Source organism: Mauremys mutica, chromosome 1, assembly GCF_020497125.1.
Source record: "Mauremys mutica isolate MM-2020 ecotype Southern chromosome 1, ASM2049712v1, whole genome shotgun sequence".
Lineage (NCBI taxonomy): Eukaryota > Metazoa > Chordata > Testudines > Geoemydidae > Mauremys > Mauremys mutica.
The window spans coordinates 133,230,870-133,254,932 of record NC_059072.1 but is presented as its reverse complement, the minus strand read 5'-3'; the positions used below and the strand labels follow the sequence as shown (position 1 = coordinate 133,254,932).

Sequence of the window (24,063 nt, the reverse complement as noted above, 5' to 3'; positions counted from 1 at the left end):
CAAAAAGTGCTGAGCACCCAGCAGTCAGCACTTTTTACAGTCAGACCCCTTCTTCAGGGACCTAACTATGACCTTCAGAGCCTAACTTTGGGGCTCTGCAGGGCCACCCAGAGGATTCAGCGGGCCTGGGGTCTTCGGCGGCAGGGGGCCCCCGACGCCGAACTGCCACCGAAGACCCGGCACTTCGGCTGCAGGTCCCGGGGCAGAAGGACCCCCCGCCACCGAATTGCCGCCGAAGACCTGGAGCAGAAGAAGCTCCAGGGGCCCGGGCCCGCGAGAGTTTTCCGGGCCCCTCAGAGCGAGTGAAGGACCCCACTCCAGGGTTTCCGAAAAACTCTTGTGGGGGCCCCTGCGGGGCCTGGGGAAAATTGCCCGCCCTCACCTCCGGGCAGCCCTGGGGCTCTGCCTTCTAATATCTTAGTCTACTTCTGTAATTATTAGTGTTGATTTGGAGATGTTTCTTGGTTTGTACCTGTATCCAACACAAGGTGGCAGCAATGACAACAAATGTACATGTAGCGTAGTTGTAGCCATGTCAGTCCTCTCCTTTCCACAAGACCGAGAACAGGCCGCTTTTGGGGTCATACTATTTCTGCTCAAAGGCTGTATTGTTAACTAGGATTTTCAGAAGCATTCGGATTTGTAAGAAGTTTATAATGGAAACAGTAGGATTCAAAGTTGATATAGGACACCAGGGGCGGCTCTAGAAATTCCGCCGCCCCAAGCAGGGCGCCGCTCGCACCGCCCTTCCCCGGTCCCGCGGCCGGGGCAGAAGTGCCTGCGGACGGTCCCGTGGTCCCGCGGCTCCGGTGGAGCATCCGCAGGCATGCCTGCGGGAGCTCCGTCCGAGCCGCAGGACCAGCACACCCGCCACAGTCATGCCTGCGGGAGCTCAAGCGGAGCCGCGGGAAGAGGGGACCCTCCGCAGTCATGCCTGCGGCAGGTCCGCTCGTCCTGGGGCTCCGGGGGACCTCCCACAGTCATGACTGCGGAAGGTCCGTCGGAGCCAAATGCCACCCTGCCAGGACAATGCCGCCCCATGCGCCTGCTTGGTGCGCTGGGGTCTGGAGCCGGCCCTGTAGGACACTCAGTGGAGTGAGGACAGCAGCTGCAGATCAGACTTTGCAAGCTTCTATCACAACTAAAGCTTAGGTCGAGGGGGTGCAGGAGCCTTCTCAGCGTTCTATCCTGCAGAAGGGCCAGACAATCCCAGCCCTTGTATTCCCCAAGCACAAGGCCTTGAAGACTCTAGGGCTCCCTCCTGGCTGTCAGAGAAACCCCAAAAGGAATAGCAAATGGTTGGGCCATGGCCCCACCCTCTTCCACACCAGCCAATGGAGGTAAGCCAGCACAGGGGCTAGGAGAGCACATGCTGCACTCTGTTAAAGAGTGCAAGGTTGGCCACTGTTTTATGCTCCTCTCATTCCGCTCTCATGGTATTGCTCCTACCTCAGACATGATACTACTGGGAACTGTCTCTCTGCACCCCATGCTACCAGTCCCAAAGTCACAATCTATCTATGTTAGGTACCTATATGGTTCCCATTACCCACTTCAAAGTCTTTAATAGATGAGGTGATGTGGCACAGAGAGGCTACGTGACTTGTCCAAGGTCACACAGGAAGTTTGTAGTAGAGCAGGGACTAGAACCCACGTCTCCGAACTCCTAGGCTAGTGCTCTAACCACCGTCCTTCCTCTCACAATAGAGCCCTATGGGGTCCATCAAAGTTCACCAGAGCAATGGGCACCTATTGGAGAGCAAATACTCTGAGGCGTGGCCTGATTCAGCAATGAAAATAAAAGACACTCTTTTATCCCAGTTGCATGGGCCTCTGGCTGCCGTTAACAGCATGGCACTTCCAATTTACACATGAAGGATCTATGTGGGAGCAACTACTCCACTGCCTCAGACAGTATAGAATATGTTAGGGTAGGGGCTGTGAGACTCCAGCAATAGGGTAAGTGCCTAAATCACACTGAACAGTTTAGAGAGATCATAGAATATGTGCTAACTACTTATGCTAAACCATCTGTCCCACCTTCCATTTAGCTGTGACACTCAGAGTACCTTTCCCAGACCTGAACAAGAGCACTGTGCGGCTTGAGAGCTCGTCTCGCTCACCAACAGAAGTTAGTCCAGTAAAAGATATTACCTCACCCACCTTGTCCTTAATATCCTGCGACCGGCACGGCTACAGCTACACCACACTGAACAATTTGACAGACAAAGCTGAGGAGCACTTTCAAAGGTCTCCTTCATCATTACTAAGGTAGGAGGGTTATGATTGTGATTTACTGTAGAGCTACCATTGGAAAAGGAATTGGTTTGGCAAACTAAAACCACAGGGAGTTTGAATCTAGACACCCATTTATCTGAGACTCAGAGTTTGCGATGGTTTAAATAAATGATTCCAGTTTTGCCCCATTTCTAATTATCCAGCACATAGTTACACTCCTTGTTTCTAGTGACTGACAATGCCACAGCTTGTCGTAATGTTAGCTGAGGTACTGTTACATGCCTTAGTTGCACATGCCCTTACTAAAGATTTAAAAGCATCCTCAGTCCTCCACAGTGGCTGCCCAACTGTCCAATGACATGGGCACTTTCCAATTCCGCTATGCTGCACCAACAAATGCAACCTTCTTCCCCTAAGAAACTTTTTAACAGCAGCAACTAAGGTCATGGGGGTGGGAGGAAAAAATTGACTTTATGCTTTGTAATTCATGCAATTAAACAAACAAACAAACCTTGTTACCCTGAAAGGTGTGGAAACTGAAAGGAAACAGATAGGCATATGTGACCTCTAAAAATGCCTGCTCTAAACTGCAAGAGCTAGTGACTCTACATCAAAATCCATCCCCGTCTTGGGAGCTTCTCTGTTGTCATTTTGACTTTAGGGTGTGTCTTCACCACAGACTTAACTCGGGTGATCAGCAGCCCTGCCTGAACACCCGCGTTAGCCTGACCACTGGATAGGATCAGCCACACCACAAGCCCTACCCGGGTGTCGTCCTCACTGGTGCTGTGCTCAGCTATCCGTGTCACTAGCACTTCGGGGGGCACATCACATGGTTCTTTGTGACACCATATATTAAATTGAGCCACTCTATGATTTTTTTCCTGGTGAATTGTGAGAGAACTTGTCTGTCCTTCAAGACATACATGGGGAATTGTGGGAAGGGCATTGGAGGACTATCAGCACTCAGCTGGTTTAGCGAGAGTCCTCACAGCAAAGTGTGCACATTATCAGCCTGAGTGAAAGTGGCACCTGAGCTCTAGCCAGGGCCATCCTTAGGCATACGCAGTATACGCTGCTGCATAGGGCACTCAAAAATTTGAGGCACCACCGGGATCATAGGTGCCAACTTCTCATCTTGCTGTGGAGGTTCTCAACCCCCCGCCTCCAATCCAGGCCCTGCCCCCACTCCACCCCTTCCCCCACGCTCCCACCCCCACCCTGCCTCTTCCTGCCCCTGCTCCATCCCTGTCTGCCTCTTTCCTGCCTCTTCCCTGCTCCTCCCACTCCCTCCCAGAGCTGGAATGCCACGAATGAGCTGTTCGCGGTGCTCCAGAAGTGCTGGGAGGGAGGGAGGGAGAAGAGTTGTTAAACACGGGGCTGCCGACGCGTGAGAGACGTGGGAGGAGGGGGATACAGGGGGGAGGTTGGTGCTGATGGGTGCTCCGCACCCCCACTAACTTTTCCCCCTGGGTGTTCCAGCCCCAGAGCACCCACACACAGAGTCCATGCCTATGAACGGGACAGCAGGTAAGAGTGGGCCGGTTCCCACACACCCAGAGTGCACTTCAGACTCCTTACTAGGCAGATGACAGGGGCCATATTCATTTTGTATTGCTAAGCGCAAGTCGGGCATAGGGGCACCGGTTTAATAATACTGTGTAGCATGGGCGCCGACTCCATGGGTGTTCCAGGGCTGGAGCACACACGGGGAAAAATTGTTGGGTGCTCTGTACCCACCGGCAGCTCCCTGCTCCGCCCCCCCACCCCAGCTCACCCCCGCCTCCTCCTCCTCCCAAGTGTGCCTCCATGTCCTGCTTCTCCCCCGTCCCTCCCTCCCAGTGTTTGCGCCGCAAAACAGCTGTTTTGCACGGTAAGCCTAGGAGGGAGGGGGAGGAGGGGGAACATGGCATGTTTGGGGGAGGAGGCGGGGCTGGGGTGGGGATTTGGGGAGGAGTCCAATAGGGACACGGGACGGAGTTAGGGCGGGGATTTTGGAGCAGGGGTGGAGTCAGGGTGGGGCCGTGGGTGCGAGCACCCACCGGCGCAGAAAAAAGTTGGTGCCTGTGCTGCATAGGGCCCCATAAATCCTAAGGACAGCCCTAGCTCTATCCCATAGCCCCAGCCAAGCCAGCCAGCCCAGGTTTAAAACACCAGCAAACTCCTGTGAGAGGATTGTGTGTGTGGCCAGGACGGGGGTAAGGGTAACACCTGAGTAAGAGCCTGGGTTAACTCTGCAGTGCAGACATATTCTTTCACACTGAAATCCCCTCACATAAGTCATGCAACATGGACACTACTGCAGTAAATCTACAGGGCAGGAGGTGGGTTGGTCAATGGGTCCCTGAAATCTGCTCGAGACCCTGAAGGAGCACTTGGTGACTCATTGGCTGATATACCTCCTCCTTGTAGGGGAGATGTGGTACACAGGGGAGGCAAACCCCCATTGTGGACTCCATCTTCCTACACACTCCATGCAGCACAACTAGCTCTGCTGCTTATCAGGTCTCTTGCATCCACAGAGGGCTATAGGGCCTGGGTTTCCCTCTTAGACAAATGAATTAGAATGAAGCCACAAGCATTTTCAATACCTGTATGTTGGATTTGTACGACAGCCTATCATGCAGCATTTAAACAGCCAGAAATGCCATGCTACATTAGCAGTATAGTAATCTACTGCTGCCACTATATTGCTTTAAATTAGGCCTAAACCCTTTAGACACTTCTGAAAATCCCACCCTATATATCTGTACAGTGTGTAACACAAAGAGGCCACAGTCCACCTGCCACTATTGAACTTCAGATAAAGCAAACTGCTTCTGTCAAGTCATTTGCCTGTGAACCTGTATCTCAGCCAGAGAATAGGGGAGCAGCCACCAGTTCAATACATCTGGCCGTCAGCACAAATTATGCAAACAGCATATTCAAGTCTCAAGCCCATTAAAGGAATGATTGTTCTCCTTCGTGTGACAGGAGATGTCTGGAGCATCAGAATTATCTAATGGGGCCTGATGGATCTGCAGTCAGAGAAATCTGCGCTTGGTGCAGGCACAAAGTGCTCTGTAATGTACAGAGAAGAGGAAGCAGTGCTACACTATTAAAGATTAATTGTGAAAATTGACTTGTTCAATTACAGCAAGAACGATGGTGCATTATCGTTGCTCTCGCTTTCAGCCTCCAGACCGGTGCATTTTTTTTAAAAGGATTTTTATTGAATTACTGTTCCACTCTCTGAACATTTACATAAATTAGGTCAATATTATGAAACCATACAGCCATTTAACATAATCCAGTCTTGTTCTTTCTCTTTCAGTAAATATTATCCAGCCTCCACAGTTGGAATCACTGAACTTTACTGGTCGAGATTGTATCAGCTGGAACGCCAGTGACCTCTCACCTCTCTAGCTTCTACAGTAACTCAGTTTTTCAAATGGCTGCCCCACCCAGCTACTGTTTGGGAAGGAAAAATGGAACTGGGTTGAAGTGCAGCCAAGCATATGGGATTTTCCCCAAAATCCCTGATTGGCTACTGTTGTTAGGAGTAGAGCTGTTTGGGGAAAAAGAAGAAAAGTCTTTTGCAAACATTTATGGAGAAAGTTATTTCTATTTTGTATCAAAATTTCATTTCAATGGAAATTTTCCAACCAACTCTGCCTAATAATGAGATGAGAAAAAGGGAGATTGTTTTTTCTGTTCCAGCCTCTTACCAGATTCTTCACACACACACTGTTGGTCCGTGCATAATCATCCTATTATTTTTGTCACCCCATCATCAATCTCTACCCCCACCCTCCGGGTCTACTTGTGTGTTTCAGCCACTTGTTTTGCCTGGCCTTTTAGATTGTAAACTCTGTGGGACAGGGGCTGCCATTTATTATGGGTGGGGTTTTCAAACAATACTAAGGAGAATTCAGCCTTCGGATCCCACTGGCTTTCACTGGAAGTTAGGCATTTAAGAGCTGGTGTAGTTTAGAAAATTAGATCAATCCAGCTACCTCACACAGGGCAGGGGTGTGAAAAATCCATGCCCCCGAGCAGCATAGTTAAACCAACCTAAATCCCTGTGTACACAGCACTAGGTCGACAGAAGAATTCTTCCAATTGATCTAGCTACCACCTCTCTGGGAGATGGATTTACTACAGTGACGGGCGAATCCCTCCTGTCGCTGTAGTAAGTGTCTATACTGAAGCGCAGCAGTGGCACAGCTGCACTGCTGCCCCTGTATCGCTTTAAGTGTAGATATGGCCTAACTCCTTTAGACACCTCTGAAAATCCCACCCTTTATATCTGTACAGTGCATAGCACAGTCGAGACACAGCCTGCTGGAGGGACTCTGTGCACTACTTCAACAATAATAAATCATCATTGTCTTGCCACAGATGTCTCAGCCTCAGGGTCATATTAGAATTAACAGTGGAGACAAAGAGGCCAAAACATGACAGCAAAATAGTACTCACGTATCGGAAAAATGGTGCGGACATAATAAGAACTGGCTTGTACCTTTCCCTTGGAACCTGAACTAAACAGTCTGCTGGGTTTCCACTAGGGCCAGAGATCTGATACTGTGGTTAATACTCACAACCCTCTTGGAAGACAACAGGAGTTCAGATGGTCAGTGCCTCCCAGGATTGGGTCCCAGATAGGAAGTGTCAAAATACAATGAAAGAACCTGTTACCATAAACTTCATGAGAGACTTTGGATACTGCCCGCCCAAGATATTCAGAACATTTTCAGATAGGCAGCCAAAGTTAGTAGGGAAGTTATCTGAACCAAGCCACCAAATCAGCTGAGGTTTGCTCAATGGGAGCCACTTTTCCCTGATGCTGAGCACCTTTTGTGAACAACCAAGCACCCTCGACTCTTAACGGAGTCCAAGACAATTGAGCGTGTTCCACATGTCCTGGAGGAGACACTCAGCACCTTGCAGAAATCAGATCCCTTAACTCCCTCTGCCTCACTGACCTTGCCAAAGGACACCATAGAGTCAATGCAAGAAGGTACTTTGCAGCATTCACTTACAGCAGAAGTCCGGTTCCCGCCACTTGATCAGAACGCCTTTCCTAGCACATGCAGTGGCATAGGTAGAAACAGCAGCGCACAAGCAATCCTTGCCATCAGAACAGGAGCAAACGTCATAGCGGCAGTTCTTCAGGTATGGAGAAGGGCTAACTTCATGGTGGCAAGGCTCAAATATGGACGACATCAGAACTGAGCAGGAATCTTCAGCATACTTGGCTAAAATGAGAAAAATATTATTCAGACATTTTACACTAAAAAAGCAGCGACTGTAAGTGCTGGATTATTTCCTATTAAATCATAACAGCCCTTAATTAGCAAAATAAACATAGGAAAACCTCCATTTTCTGTTCTATCACAGGCAGAATTGGTAGTGACACCTGTAAATAAGTTTGCCTGGCACTTCCTATCATAAGACCTGTTTTCAGCTGCTTATAACTATGCCAGACTTAAACTGTTCAGGCTGAATTTTTTCATGTGCCATCCCCTCTCTGCTCGTGTGTGTGACTGGGCTGTGCATGTGCCATCTCCACAGATCAACTGAGCATGCACCATCCTGGAGTTGCAGGGGCTGAGAGCAGAACTTCCCGTACAATTAGTCTTTCTGGACACCAGGGGCACCAGAACTGACAGCCAAAAAACTGTCTCTCCTGTGCTCTCAATCCTTCCCCCTGCTGCAGCCCAGGCACTATGGAGGAGGAGAAGGCAGCAGCTGCAATACTGGAATGTGGCGGGGGGGAGATGGAGTGGGAAGGAAAAGATGGGGGGCAACAGGGTTGCAGGAGCCTGAGGGAGAAAGGGTCAGGACTTGGGGTGGAACAGAGCCAGGAGCCAGTGGGGAAGCAGGAAGGATAGGCATAGAAGAGGAGGGAAGGGAAGCAGGTATCAGGAGATGAGGGAGTGTATAGGAGGAAAGGAGGAGCCTGGGTGACATAGGTGGATAGGGGCAGAGAGGGAGGAGTCAGAAGCTGTGGCAAACAGGAGCAGAGACAGGCTAGGGGTATAAGGGTCTACAACCACTGGAGCACTTTCCTCATCAGAACCGGGAATTGAACCCAGGAGTCCCAAGTCTCTATATTTCCCTTCTGTCAGCAAATAGCTGTGAAACCCTCTTGCAAAATGTCTTTCATCCCCCTCTTGTGACTGATCCACATAAAGCATAATAGCCTACTACTTCTACAAATTAGCTCAAGTCTGTGCTGTAAATCTAATGGCCCAAACCCTCTCAATGACCCAAGTTTGGCATCAATATGGCTCCATATGATGGAATTTCTGGAGTTTCATGATGCTTTTTTTTCCAGTTTGTTTAAATTAGAAAATTAAATTTAAAAACTACATTAAAAAGAACATTATTAAGGTTACAGAATCAAGCTCTTTGAAGTTAGGAAAAGCCAGAAGTCAGGTTTCCCATGTAACCTGAATTCAGCCTCCTTATGTGTACACAATATGATACAGTTTTTAATTACATGATCACATAGTAATTTTTTCCACAGGACCCCTGCCTCATTCAGTGCATGGAACGAAAGGTGTTTATTTATTTTACAGACGCTATCATGATTCTGTTCCCAGTACAAAACAGTTGCACTTCTATGGGATGGAAGATCACATGTTGTTACACTGTACCATATGTTATGTGGAGGTCAGGTTTCAGTACCTAAGCGAGGGTTGAGACTACAGGGGTCGGTGTCTTGTTTTAACAAGTCTTGGCAATCTCCATTGAGCTTCCAGGTATTTCCAAAATCTTCCACAAGGGCTTCCACGAGGCCAGAAGGTGTCAGAAAGTCATCCCCTTCATTGCCATTGAAGTTTCCACACAGACCACAGATTCTGTCAGTGTACATTGGGGAGAGCTCACAGAAACAAGGGTAGAATGGTTATTCTTCAATATTACTCCACAGTTTAATGGCAGTGTTTTTAATGAACTATGTAAATTCCTCAAATATACATTAAAGGGGCACCATCAACTTAAAAATCACACAGTTTTTACATACTTTTTTTTAACAAGTAGTAAAAATGTACAAGTAGTAATTTTTTTAACCAATTGAATTATTTTTACTTAAGTAGAGAAAAAAGTTCCGGTTCCACACCCCACCCCCCCCGACCCCCACATGTATTTACTTTGGGCATTTAACAGCACTTAATGTCTAGTCACTTTCACGATTTTCCTTGGGTAGTTTAGTTCCCCTGTCTGTGTTGGTCTTTATGACAGCAACAGTGGAGAGGAAAAGGATTTTTAAATATAGGGGAATGATTGTAATATCACAAAAAATGCCGGGAGGACAGAGGGGCAGGTCAATAGGAATTGCCAGTGGCCATCAACATCCATAAAAATGTGGTCTCTAAATGAATATTACAAACAACGCTTGGGGCCTGGCCCAATGGCCAGTGGTACAGTAGCTCCCTGTATGCATAGACTGCCCCTTGTACCCCAGCTTGGCAGAGGTAAGCAGTGATTAAAAAAGCAGGCTGAAAAGTGGAATATCTTTCACAGTTATTCCTCTGGCTAATAAAAGATCATTGGTGAAGGGCTCCAAAGGGAAGCCAGTCCTGTTCTCACTGACAACAGCAGCAGGTGAGGGGTACACAGAAAAAATGAAGTCAGAAAGCCCCAAGGAAAGTTAGTTTCTAACATTTCTGAAACCAAGGACACTGTCATTCTAATGACTCATATTCATCCAAAGTTTAATGTATGTTTTGGAAACTGCAGGCCTTGCCTGAAGGGGTCAAATCACAAGCTTTCAGAGGTCACCAGAGGAGTGTTCTTCTGGACGACTGCAGCGGGCAAATGCAAACACTGTAACTTTTACCAGAAGTGTTTGCACAAGTCAGTGGGAGTGGATCACTTCCCCCAATTGTCAGAAATGTTTGGCAATAGGTCAGTCCATTTACACCATAAATTAGTGCTCCAAAGGCAACAATAATGCTGACTTAGGTACCTAAATGGGACGGAATTCATAGCAGAACATAATAAAAAAAGACAATGGGAGAAACAGCTAGGACAGTAATTAGCAACAGTTATTGCTGTTATGATAAAGGGGTTGAAGTAGAAAATTAGACCTTTTAACAGCTAGGCAAGGAGATGGTCAGGATGTAAAAGTCTGAGACTTGGCAGAAGAGACCACAGATGCAGAGAAAAGCCGGAAATCCTGAGAGGTGCCAGTGGATTGAACTGAATTATCCTCAACCCTAAAACAAACCCTAGGTATTTTGGTATTATATATCTAGACTAGACCAAAACACAAATTGCTGAATCCATATTCTTAAACCCTTCCAGAGCTTTCCCTCCTGTTACAGTGTTTTTTCAATTGCTGACGCTGTCATGAACCTTTACCTTGAACTAGAATATTAAGCCCACTTTTTATGCTATTATGCAACATTTATCCAGAATTCATGATAGCAAAGATGGGTACAACTCTGTGCTTGTTTTATCATATGAGCTTCATGATGGTTCTGAGACACAGAACCATACTGGGTACAGTGGAAGGCAAGGAAAAAGAATATAGCCAGAGCAAGAGTATAGATGCACTATGCTCGTGCCATGAAAGAGCAGATAAAGGGTTAAGTCATGGAGCTCTTACACTGATGAGCTCATATTCACACACCTATTCCTGTTGACAACAATGGACCTGCTCACATGAGTAAGTGCTCAGCAATGCAAGAAAAGGGATGTGCAATCATCAGGCCCATAACGATGGTGCAGGGGAGCATGGTTAGGACCTGCAGTCAGTACATCTGTTCTACCCTTGTAGCTCGCTCACCTCCAGTGGGCAGCCGAAGGCCAGTGTGCACGGGAGCGGTGCCACAAAAACACCTGCACCCCGTTCTGCCTCATCATGTCCCCGAGAGGATTGAAGAGCTGTGGTCAGGGCTGACTAGCCTCCACCAGTGGTCCTCAGGATGTAACAATCACACGAGGACAGCCTCCTGCATGTGCCTACAGGGTGGTATGATGGGGTTCCCGGGCTCTCTCCCCATCTTAATCTCCAGGGAAAGGCAGCCATATTTCTGGCCCTTAGAATTAGAGCCCCGTGGGGCACTAGTGTAGAGCCCTGCAGCGGGACTGGGATCCCATGGGTCTTGCAGGACTCGCTGCCATAATAGCAAGATCGGGAAGGAGTGGGATTAAAGAATAGTCCCACACAGGGCTCTATCTTAGAATAAGCACAATATACTGTCCAAGTGTGTACTTTTCATACATAAATAGATTGTAAAGCCAGAAAAGACCACTCTGATCATCTAGTCTGACCTCCAGTATAACACAAACCATAGAATTGCCCTGAATTAATTCTTGTTTGAACTAGAGCAGATCTTTTAGAAAAACATCCAATCTTGATTTTAAAATTTCCAGTGATGGAGAATCCACCACAGCCCTTGCTAAATTGTTCCAATGGTTAATTACTCTCATTGTGAAAAATATGCATCTTATTTGAAGTCTGGATTTGTCTAGCTTCAACTCCTACCATCTTGTTGTATGTTTGTTCGCTAGACTGGTAAGTCAATTATTAAATATTTGTTCCCCATCTGGGTACTTATAGACTGTAATCAAGTCACCCCTTAACCTTCTCTTTGATAAGCTAAATAGAGTCTCTCACTATGAGGCGTGTTTTCCTTGATTCATTCTTGTGGCTCTTCACTGAACCTCTCCAATTGATCAACATCCTTCTTGAACTGTGGACAGACATGGTATTCTAATAGCAGTCACACCAGTTTCAAATACAGAGATAACATAACCTCCCTATTCCTACTGAAGTTTCCCATTTATGTATACAAGGATCCCATTAGCCCTTTTTAGCCTCAGCATCTCACAGTGGGACCTCATGTTCAGCAGATTATTCACCACAATACCCCAAATCTTTTTTCAGAGTCACTGCTTCCAGGATAGAGTCTCCAATCCTGTAGGTATGACCTACATTCTTTGTCCTAATTGCATACATTTACATTTAGCTGTATTTAAATGCATATTGTTTGCTTGCACCCATCTTACCAAGCAATCCAGATCACTTTTTATCAGTGAATAGCCTGCCCTCTTCCTTATTTACCACTCCTCCAATATTTGTATCATCTGCAAAGTTTATCTAATTTCATGTTTTCTTCCTGGCCACTGATAAAAACGTTAAATAGCGTAGGGCCAACAACAGATCCTCGCAGGACCCCACTAGAAACACAAGCAGGGCCGGCTCCAAACCCCACCACGCCAAGCGCGCGCGTGGGGCGGCATTTTAACCGGAGGGCGGCAGATGGGTCCGGCGGACCTTCCGCAGTCATGCCTGCGGGAGGTCCAACGGAGCCGCGGGACGACCGGACCTCCCGCAGGCATGACTGCGGCGGGTTCGCTGGTCCCGCGGCTCGTTTGGTCCTCCCGCAGGCATGCCTGCGGAAGCTCCACCGTAGGCGCGGGACCAGTGGCACGTCTACGGGAGGTCCCGCGGAGGCGTGGGACCGGCGCCCGTCAGCGCGAGTGGCGCAGCGCGCTGCCCTGCTTGGGGCGGCAGAATTCGTAGAGCTGCCCCTGAACACAAGCACCTCACTGATGATTCCCTATTTACAATTACATGTTGAGACCTATCTGTTAGCTCATTTTGATCCATTTAATGTGTGCCATGTTGAATTTGTATCATCCTAGTTTCTTAACCCACATGTCATGTGGCATCAAGTCAAACATCTTAAAGATGTCTAAGTATATTACATCAACACTATTACCTTTATCAATCACACTTCACCATTGTGCTTATGAAGCAGAATCTTGAGAAATTCAATCAGTCTAGTGCAAACTATAAAAGCATCTTTGCTGGGAATATAAAAGGATTTATTATAGGATTATTGATTAGCCCTATTTTTTGTTGGACGCAACAATAATAATAGCTTTATTAACAATCAGTTGCCCTATACTCCACAATACAAACTTCTCTCTTTACGTTGACCTGGAATGACCATAAATATTATTCTTAGTAGGAGCAGCATGCTGTATATCCTGTGCAATTAAATTATGTTTTTCCTTGAACATATGAATGATTAGGAGTACTTGTGGCACCTTAAAGACTAACAAATTTATTTTAGCATGGGCTTTCGTGAGCTACAGCTCACTTCTTCAGATGCATAGAATGGAACATACAGACAGGAGATATTTATACATACAGAGAACATGAAAAGGTGGAAGTATGCATAACAACAGGAAAAGTCTAATCAATTGAGATGAGCTATCATCAGCAGGAGGACCTTCTATGGGCCATCTTAATTATCACTTCAAAAAGTTTTTTTTCCTCCTGCTGATGATAGCTCATCTCAATTGATTAGACTCTTCCTGTTGGTATGCATACTTCCACCTTTTCATGTTCTCTGTATGTATAAATATCTCCTGTCTGTATGTTCCATTCTATGCATCCGAAGAAGTGAGCTGTAGCTCACGAAAGCTCATGCTAAAATAAATTTGTTAGTCTTTAAGGTGCCACAAGTACTTCTGTTCTTTTTGCGGATACAGACTAACACGGCTGCTACTCTGAAACCTGTCAATATGAATGATTGTATCCTATGGGCCAAATTCATCTCTCATTTTCACCTATGCAATCCTATTGACTTCAGTGGGAATGGACAAGAGTAAATGAAATCAAAATCTGGCCCATAGGGGTCTGCTGTAATGAAAGCAAAGCTATTCACGGTTAATGGCTACTGTTAGTGCACAGAAAAGAAAGAGAGAAAAAAAACCAAGCTGTTTCTGCGATGCAAATATTTGTTTCTAGAAAACAAAGGGATCAGTATATTGCTCTGAAGGCTGAGAGAGAGAATGGAATTTCTAGCATGCAACACAAGCAATTTCTCACATCAGACAAGAAAGTCTTTGTGTATGTTTGGGTGGGATGAGAGGAGAAAAAACTACCTTCACCAGAAGTTTACCACGGCCATCCCAGTCAATCTGTAAATCTTCCCCATAGGTGAGGCGAACTGAAGACATCATAATACGCTGGATACGGAGGGCACCTCAAAAACACATCGGGCAAGTTTCAGACAAGAAGGGATGCATTCTGTCATCAGCAAGGAGGATACAATGTCCTCATCACCCATCAGCCCATGAGATGGATCTAAGCAGATACACTTAAGGTTTGTCTACACTATTTTCTTTGCACAAATGTAATGGAAATGATGCAAACCCTTAGTGTAGACATATGGATTTGTACCATTTGATTTACCCCAGATACAAACCCAGTACCAACCGGGGCACAAAGACAGTGCTAGTGTAGCACAGCTGCTTACTGGTCCTAGACTCCCCACAAGGTGCAGAGATAGGCCAAGTGTAGAATATCACCTGCTCCCATGATACAGGCCAATGGAGTTAGCACCACACAGCAGGGGAGGTGCAGACTGCACAATGACAAAGTGGGACACACCAACCATGCTCCCCTGGTTGCTGTGCATCACTTTGACACGCCACAGGTATTGTATCCCCTGGTCTGGTGCATGTCTGCACTTCTCCTTAGCATGATCTGGGCCTCACAGGCCCCAAAAGCAACACATGTAAGCATCATCCAGAGTTATTGGTGAAATCACTGCAGTCCTCTTCTAAAATGTTAAGTTTTGGGGTAGATAAAATGGATACTTTACATTGGTTTTGAATGTCATGGGTTAGATCCTCAAATAGTCAACAGCAGCATAACCCCACCAATTTCAATGGAGCAGGGCCAATTTACACCAACTGGGGACCTGGGCACATGTCCAAGAGAACCCGGCAAGATGCAAATTCAATAAAAGGTGATGGTAACTATATAAAATGCGACTCAGAGTTGGGAATAGGAAACACTCTTTGGGCTAGGCTAAAGCCTGCCTGATAAAGTTGAGAAGGGAGACACCTTCGGGTATGTCTATACTGCACACTATACCTGGGACTATGGACTCCAGCCTTGTGGACTCAGTGTTTCCAAGCCCGTGCTTGAGTGTCTACACTGCGTTGTAAACCCAGGTTTAGAATTGCTGGATGCTGGTCTCACAGCCGTGCTGACATGTCCATACTATGCTATGCAGACCTTCTTGACCTGCGTCCACAGTAAAAATGACAGGGCCTGGACCTGAGTCCCAGTGTCTCTGACCCACCCCTAGTAGCATCCTAGGATAGGGTCATGAGTGCTTGCTGACTGGGGTAGACTGATTCTGTGTGGACAGAAGCAGGGCTTGGACTCAAACCTGAAGTAAAGCCTGGGTTCAGTGTAATGTGACAGTAATGTGTGGTCTGAATTGTTACATGCCACAAACATACCTTGTGTCAAAGGAATCTGTACATCCTGCCCATTCAGAGAGATGACGCCCCCATGCTTCATTTTGATGATGCTGTTCTCCATGTCCTGGATTCGGACCGAGGCCGAGCGGGTGCACACTGCATCAAGATCATCAGCACACTAAAAAGATGCAACATTTCCTATGACTGTTAGGATTTCACTTTATCAATGAGTCAGCTCCTCCAGCATGCTGGGCCAGAAGCCCTCCTGTGGCTGTAATTTTAGTGTCATATCTGTTGCCCATGGAGCTTGGTTTAGTATTTATTTTATTTGGCAGTAATGCAAGGAACCTACGGGCCTGTATCCTGTAAAGCACTGGCTACAGCAGTTAGCATAAGGCATGCGGCCTATGAATGTTTGCACAGACAAATGGCCCAATGGTCACCCCTAAGTTCTGGGGAACTGGGAATAGAGTGTTTAAGGGGGAAGTTTGTAAATAGTGACACCAGGAAACCACAGGACTATGAGCCAACACTAGCTCTTGGCTATTTTAGGATAGGAACAACTGCAGATATCTGGTCACAAGAGTGCCATAGCAACAAATTGACATATATGATAATAAGATGAGATCATTACTATCCTAACCTATAGGAGAAGAGCACCCGAACATTAGTAGGGTGAGGAAATACAAATAAGAAGAGAGAAATCCCTAGCGACTATACATGAGGCATAGGGATGTCAGCATAACATGTTATAAAAGTTGTAGCCCAGCCTGTGTGCAGGAGGAGAGAGAGGTTACAGGATGATGGCCACCGGTGATGATGAGGAAGGTGATAGTGATGAGGAAGATAACGGATAACATTTCATGTTGTTCTGCAAGGAATGTGAGAGTAGATGGATGTTCAGATGCACATTCTGTATTATTTCTATCTACCTTGCTGGGTTAGAGTGTCTGTGACTTTGCTGAATGCATTAATAAAACTGTTACAAACACAGAAAGGTACCTAAAGTGTGAGTGTTGCAACTGTGCACACCAGGGTTCCCAACTGAACAGTAATTTTAATAATACCGGGCCTGATCTTGGGACAAGGAGCTGTCAAACCACAGAGGGGTAACTGGGAATTCTTAAGTACTCAGTGTAATTAATACACAATCTATAGATCAGGCTACTCTAGGGCAGGGTCTGTTCTCAGGGCACTGGAAAAGGAGCTATGAGGCCATGACAGCAGGCCCCCTGGTACGCAGGCTGCACTGTGTGATGAGAGAGCCTCTCCTCTTGACTGCTCTGTCTGGTGTGATGATGAGACACGTCACAAGTCTGTTCAAATGGGGAACTAGAGGCGCGCAGCTCTCACTCTCATCATTTCGGGCGCTGATGTCACTAGTTACGAAGCTGTGGGTAGAACATTCTGCAGACAGGGAACGGTGACTCACTGGTTCCCGCCTTCCCTCATCAGTTTCGAAAGAACAGTTTCAGTGGAAACCAGTTATGCCAGTTCCACACGCACAGCTCTGATCTCTGATCTGTTATGTAATAGGCACAAACGTAATAATCACTGGCGCTGAAGGGGGTTGTGGGTGGGGATGGGCAAAACCCATTTCCCTAAAGCAAGTGAGCTTTCTGCTCACCTTCTCTCTGGGTCCTCTTAAGTCTTAACCATCCCTAACCTGTCCCTGCTGCCTTGGAAAAGTTTCCTCATCTCTGCCCTGCCACTGTGCTCTTCATGCTGCTTGCTACTTCTGCTACCTGCCTGCCTGCCTCCCTCAACCTGCCCGGGTGCCTTCCTCTCTCCTTTCAAAACCTCTGCACTCCCACTGCTGGCGGCCCTTTCTCTCTATCCTACCTCTCTGCTCTCCCTCAATATTATGCCCTCACTCCTCCCTCTGCAAACTCCCTTACCTTCCCCACCCTCCTTCCCAATCCCTCAGTTCTCTCACTCACTCCCATACCCATTTTACTGCCCTTTCTGCAAAACACCCTGAGGAAACTCTGCTGGTGTCCTTCCTGTCCCAATATGCTCTGGCACCCTTCCCATTTCTCTCTGGCTCTCTCTCCTTCCTGCAACGGGGTCCTTGCCATTCTCTCTGTGGCAGAGGGCGCAGGAAACAAGTTGAGAGGGGCTGACATACTAGGGAGTAATGCAACTTATTAGCCAATGCATCCCTGTGAGAAAAAACTCCAGATACTATTAAGGTAATAATGCTACTACATGCCCCATAGCTTCTTCTCAGGGCAATTACCCAGCCAGCAGCCCAAACAGTTCAGTGTATGAGGCACACCCTCCTCTGTCTCTTGTATTTATATGCTAACTTGGCAAAGCTCCAGAGAGACAATGCAGTCCAACTGTGAATGTGAATTTACAGCCTGGGGTTAAAGGAGTGGCAGCAAGAAGAGGCAAAACATATGTTAATTCAGAAGAGAGATTCTAGCTAATTTTATAGAAAAATGCCATTTATGTGCAGAGGAAGCTCTAGTCATCCACTCACACACATCCAATCTCTCTCTCACACACACACACACACACACACACACACACACACACACACACACACACACACACACACACACACACACACACACACACACACACACACACACACACACTGCTGTTACCTGGACCGTCTCTATGATGACAGAAAAGGAGTTCTCCTCACAGTCTTTGGCAAATAAGTATTGACAAATCCCGCTGAAGGTGAAATGCTTGTTGTCAAAACTTTTGAAATGGGATTGGCCAGTGACAGAGCATTCTCCTGAGAAATACCAAGGGAAAACAGTCAGATCATTGAACAAATTCCTGCTTTTTGTGAGACAGACAGAGGCGGGGGGAACAGAGCAGGCCCTGCCAGGCTCACAGCTCCTAAAGGCTGCCTAGTGGTGGCAGCGTGGCTGATTCCACTGATGGATGTTATCGCCATTAGAAATGAGGACTCCAGCCAAAGTTAGGAAGACCATGCTGCAAAGTTTTCTCACACAGAGTGAAATTCACCCTTGCACAGAGAACCCTTCAAAATGACTCTTATATAGGACTTTAAGTGGGGTACAAGCCTTGCTCTGGCTCTCTGCACGGAAGTGAAATTTACCCAGTAATATGTACTTAGAAGAGCAGAACCAGGGACATCACTGTGGTTACTCAAGTGCTACTCAGGCCAGGTTCACACATGGAGTTGCACCAGTTTACTTAATCAGCATACTTAAACTGTGCAAAAGCCTGTGTGAACACTGTTAGGCTTTGTCTACACTAGAAAATTAAGTCGGCTTAACTCTATTGCTCAGGGGTGTGAAAAAAATTAGTTTTTTCTGTAAATTTACAGATGCCAGCTACCCAGGTTTAATCTGATAAGCTAATAATAGCTAGCTCTCATATAGCATTTCTCACCAACAGCACTCAAAGTGCTTTATGTAGGAGATAAACATCACCTCTATTTTATAAATGAGGAAATTGAGGCACGAGGGGGTGAAGTGACTTGCCCAAGGTCACCCCAACAAGCCAGTGGCAGAGCCAGGATTTTAACCCAGGTCTCCCAAATTCCAATCCAGTGCTGTATCTACTAGGCCATACTGCCCCTAGAGGTCCAAATGCTGCAATTTAACTAAATCAGTTTTTAGAACTGTGTAGATGAGGCCTACGTTGCAGAACTGAGCGCTTTACAAGTTAAAAATGGAACACTTCTTGTTCCTCAACCCCTGCTCTGATGTTCTTTTGTGGTGGTGCCTCACTCCGGATTTTTGTTACGCCCTTGGGTCTTGGCAGGTTGACAACACTGTCTCTGTGTCTCTAGAACATTATAATGTGGTCTTGTCATGGCTCCAGTAGCTGAATGCCTGTATCACAATAGCCTTATTTAAAACAGAACAGGAAAAAATGGGTTAGTTCCTTTGCTGGGTTTCCTGGGACTTATTCAAGCATTTAGGTAAAAAAAATACTTTGATTTTATGAATCACAAAGGCAGGAGTGCTGGAAATTTTTTTATAGTGGAAGTGCTAAAGGTAGAAACCATATAGTTGAGTTGTTACTACTACTTCAAGCCGAGGATGTGGCAGCACCCCCAGCACCTATGCTCAAAAGGGATAAAGAGCTGAAAGACAATCAGACTAAGATATAGTTAAGTGTTTCTTACAGAGGCAGAACTTCTGGTGGTATTTCCTCTTATATTTAGTTTATTTAATTATCATTAAACCAGAAATAATTCACAGTTTAACAGCTAAAACCACAGCTCTTACAGAATAAAACTGAATTCCGGCTTGCAGTCCCTCCTACTGTGAAAAGGAACTACTGAAATATAGGACTTTTTAACATATCTGCTCCCAGTGTGTATGTAGAAGGTTGTTCTTATTATTTCTGTGGTGGTAGGGCCCAGAGGCCACAATTAGACCTGAGACCTCATTATATTAGGCACTGCCCAAACATATAGGAAAGACACGTTCTCTGCACCAAAGAGCTTACAATTTAATCAAGTTATTTCATGCAGTCAAGCCCCAACACCTACATGGAGCCCCAGTGAAGTCAATGAGAGTAGGGATGACAGGGGAGAGAGGAGAAGGGGGATATTTGTACCAGGCCCTCAAATACAGGCAGGCTCCCAAAACGTCTGTAACATCTGCATAAAGAAAGTGAAATGGAAGGGGGTGGGGCCCCAGCGAACATGATGTAGTAGGGCCAGAATTTCTCTGTATGGGCCATGCAGGGATCTGCCTGCACAGAACAAATTGAAGGCGCTGGGCCTAAAATGACAAGCCAATATCAAGGGTGAAGGAAGAGGGCTACCTTCACAATATGTGCAGTCTGAACATACATAAGTAAGTGACCACATAGACATTACTACACTTATCTACCCCTCAGCCTTAATTAGTTGACTAATGAGTTAGATCTGCTTGCTGAAGGGACCAAAGCAAGCGATTTTTTATTCCTGTTCCTGTTCACCTGGCAGAGCCAATTCAGCTCAAAGACAGGGAGCTGGATTCTATTACCTCCTGTGCAGCAGCAGAATTGTAAACTATATTCTAACTGCAGGCCTTTGCTCCACATGTATCGATTCACCTCAGTAATCCCAATAAAGACAAAGGGGCTGCAATCACGAACAGATTTTGGCCCACGTATTTCTTACTGATGACAAGGAATGAGCCATCAAGATCACGGTTTGGGGTTTACACCTCAGGCTGAATTTGCACTTAAAAGCAGCAGCGTTTTTCACTTGTGAATTGATTGCATTTGATTTAGAGTCATGAGACACAATAAACATGGAACCTTGTGGGCCTTTTTTCCTTTTTTTAAGCAGTTACTTTGCACAGTTGTGCTGCACTTGAAGAACTCACCAATGAACTAGACAAACATAGGGCTGGATTGGGCCTGTGTGTGGCAGGCCTGCACGGAATTTCTCATAAAATATGTCTCCCTTCCATTTTCAGTGATTCCACACCTCTCAAATTGTGCTTTTCTCTGAAATTTTGGAGCAACTGCTATTTCCATTTGAAGCAGGGGATATTGTCAAGAAGGATGGGGCAAGGCAGCTGAGAGTCCAATGAGAGGCTTTTCAATGTCCACTTGCAGGTAGGTATAATTCTCCCACTTTGATCCTCTCTTGATCTCACCTCTGTCTTTGCCTCAGAGAGCTACATGTTTTCCCCATTTTCTGATCTCCCACGTCCCCCAAGTCCCCCTTCTCTTAGTTCTCCTCCTCTCTCACAACTCAGCACTAGGTAGGTCACAGCTGCCTGTGGCTATCCCCCTACACATACTCGTGCTGGGGGCTGCATCAGGCCAGTGCAGGCTTCCTCTTTCTCTGCTGACTGCAGTGCTGGAACTGAAGGAGGGCCCAGAGCAGCAAATGTACATTTCAGATTCAGGGGAATGGGTTTATGGAGTGAAGGGGGGAATGGGGACTTTGCTGGAGCAGTCTTATGGCAAGAGGTATGACACTCCATCATCTCCTCCTCCCTCCCTCCACACCCTCCAGGATGGATGAGTACCCAGGATGTAAGTGTCAGCTATCCATTGCAAGCAGGTTGTTCTAGGTGAGTTTAGGAAGGAGAGGAAAAAAGACTGGTGGCCTGCTATCTCCCTGTGTAATGGAACACAGCTGGCCTACTTGCCTCTCCCCAGCCATGGCTCTAGCTCCTTGAACAGAACACATCACTTATGACCCAAGCTTGCAAACACTACTAAACAGAGTACCATGCATGGTCCAGTTTACTTCTATGACATGTAGGGCTTACTGTTGTAAGTAGTCCCATCAGAGTGTTTGCTAAATCAGGCCATTAGTTAGGGCTTGTCTACATGGGGACATTCAGAAAAATTAATCCAAATTGATTCTCAAAGTGGATTAGTTAAACTGCATTAAACCCTTGTGTGGACACTCTTAGGGTATCTACACTACAATTAGACACCCACGGCTGGCCCATGCCACCAGACTTGAACTTGTGGGGCTCGGGCAAAGGGGCTCTATAATTGTGGTGTAGATATTTGGACTCAGGCTGGAGCCCAGGCTGTAGAACTCTGTGATGGGGGAGGGGCCTGAATGTCTACATTACAATTAAAGACCCCTTAGCCCAAGCCCCATGTAGAGTCTAATTGCAGTGTAGACATACCATTATTCTGAAATAAAGTGGCCTTAATTCAGTTCAGCTTGATTGACTTTCAAAGTGAATCAAGCTAAACTGAATTAAGGTCAATTTAATTCTGTATAAGAGTGCCCACACAGGGGGCTTGATGTGATTTAACTAATCCACTTTAAATTCATACTGTTAGTTAATTCAGATTAATTTTCCTGTCCATATGTAGATAAACCCTTAGAAAATTGTAGATACTCAAGTTAGCACAGTAATTTTCCTTTACCTGGAAGCTTCTACTCTGAATATACAGCTCTTTTACGACATGGTAAGAAAAGCAATGGAAAGAGAACTTGTGTTGTTGTTTTTTTCCCTAAACAAGTATTTACATTGCCACACACAAACTCGTCTGCACATCCTGATGTATCTTGTGGACTCCTGGACTCTTGAAATATAATCTTGGTGCTGACTTGCAGCAAAAACTCAAAACAAGGACAAAGACAACTCCCCTGTCTATGCGCTCATCCATGCGTGGGACTGACCTTGGCAAGGCTTACATACTTTTGGGGAGCTATAAGCACAAGGGTCAGCTTACCTGGGCACTCCTCGTTGCTGCAGATCCAGATGCCACGTCGACAAATGCTAGGAAATATATTGTTGAAAAGTTAGAGTGCGTGATTTCACATCCACTGCGGCATGTCCCAAAACAGCTGAAAGCTGAGCTCCCCTTTCAGAAAAATCAAACCAGTCATGCTCCCCCACGCCCCAATACAGCTTAACATATGCATCTTCCATACACACACTCCTTCCAGCTAGCCCCTTGGGAAACACTGTAGTATTGAACTGTAATATTGTTTTTCTAAAAGGAATCATTTTGGCGAAGTTCTACGGCTTGTGTTATACAGGAGGTCAGGTGAGATGATCACAGTGGTCCCTTCTGGCCTGGAATCTATGAATCAGCATGGTTATAAAAGTACAGAACTCTTTCTCCTTTTTTTTCCCCAAGCCACCTGTTTATTTTAGCTGTAACGTGTGTTCTTCTAAAACCAAATAGTTTTAAAAAAATCCTCAGAGGGTTTCCTCTGAAACCCTGGCACGTACAGTCTTAACGATGAATAACCCTTCTTGTGTGTGAGAGGATGAGAGAGAAATAATATTTCTTTCCAGGTCTGTGGATGGGAGAATGGATTCAGTATCAGCTCCTGGAGGCAGTAGTAGTATAAGGCATAGTCAATGCACACCACTGGCTGTTGCTATCACGCTTGGTCCTATAGGGCACAACACCTGCAAGCCCCACAACTTTTTATAAGAGAATGAATTGGGATTGGCTGGCTCTCATTTGATCAGTTAGTCCATCTCTTGTACACCCTCTGGAGCGAGGTGAATTACTTAGGGTGATACAAGCTAGGCTAATGGTACAACATTCAGCAAGGGAATATTTAGGCTGAATAGCAGGAAGCATTTTCTAAGGATGAAGTCTATTAAACTGGACTAGTCTTCCAAGGGCAGGGTGATTTGGATGACGCTGTCAAACCCAGAGCTGCAGAAGGCCCTAGGGTTGGGGGGCTCCATCCCACCTGGGAGAGGTTGAGGTGCTAATGTGATGGTCACTGCTCATGCATCATTGATACATGGGCGTGGGGGGCTGAGCTGCTTCTTGCTGACTGTGGTGATATACAGAGCCTCCTGCTTTATTGCACTGTGGGTCTGCATGGGCCACATATCAGGTTCCCTCTTTTGTTTGACTGGAAACATCTGCCCGATGTTCCCCTAACACACAGAGTTCAGGATACATTGCTCACTCCCTTCCCTCTGCTTGGGTAACAACCCCCCGCCCCTTCAGGATGGCATTCAGGGTAGAGGTGAAAGAAGAAGGTTGCGCCATTGAATCTTAGGCTACAAAGCTGGAGAGGGGCAACATGATGGCTTTGCAAGAGGGAAGGGGCATGAATTTGCCTTAACTGGCCTTCTCAAAGGAAATTTTGAACTAAGTTTAAAGGAAGTTAAATAAATGTAGTAAGTCAAAACAAAACTCCACCGTCCAAAACTAGCTGGG

The 24,063-nt window shown here is 46.3% G+C and overlaps 1 protein-coding gene across 1 annotated transcript in view; it reads right to left on the bottom strand.

Moving 5' to 3' along the window:
* VWF (von Willebrand factor) overlaps positions 1-24,063 on the bottom strand; it is a 224,898-nt gene that overhangs the window by 159,798 nt on the left and 41,037 nt on the right. Inside the window, exons 10-15 of the mRNA XM_044996564.1 lie at positions 22,603-22,649; positions 18,075-18,211; positions 15,502-15,640; positions 14,131-14,231; positions 8,911-9,106; positions 7,260-7,475 (exon numbers count right to left, since the gene is read on the bottom strand). Coding sequence (XP_044852499.1) covers positions 7,260-7,475; positions 8,911-9,106; positions 14,131-14,231; positions 15,502-15,640; positions 18,075-18,211; positions 22,603-22,649 — 836 coding nt within the window. The remainder of the gene's footprint in view (positions 1-7,259; positions 7,476-8,910; positions 9,107-14,130; positions 14,232-15,501; positions 15,641-18,074; positions 18,212-22,602; positions 22,650-24,063) is intronic.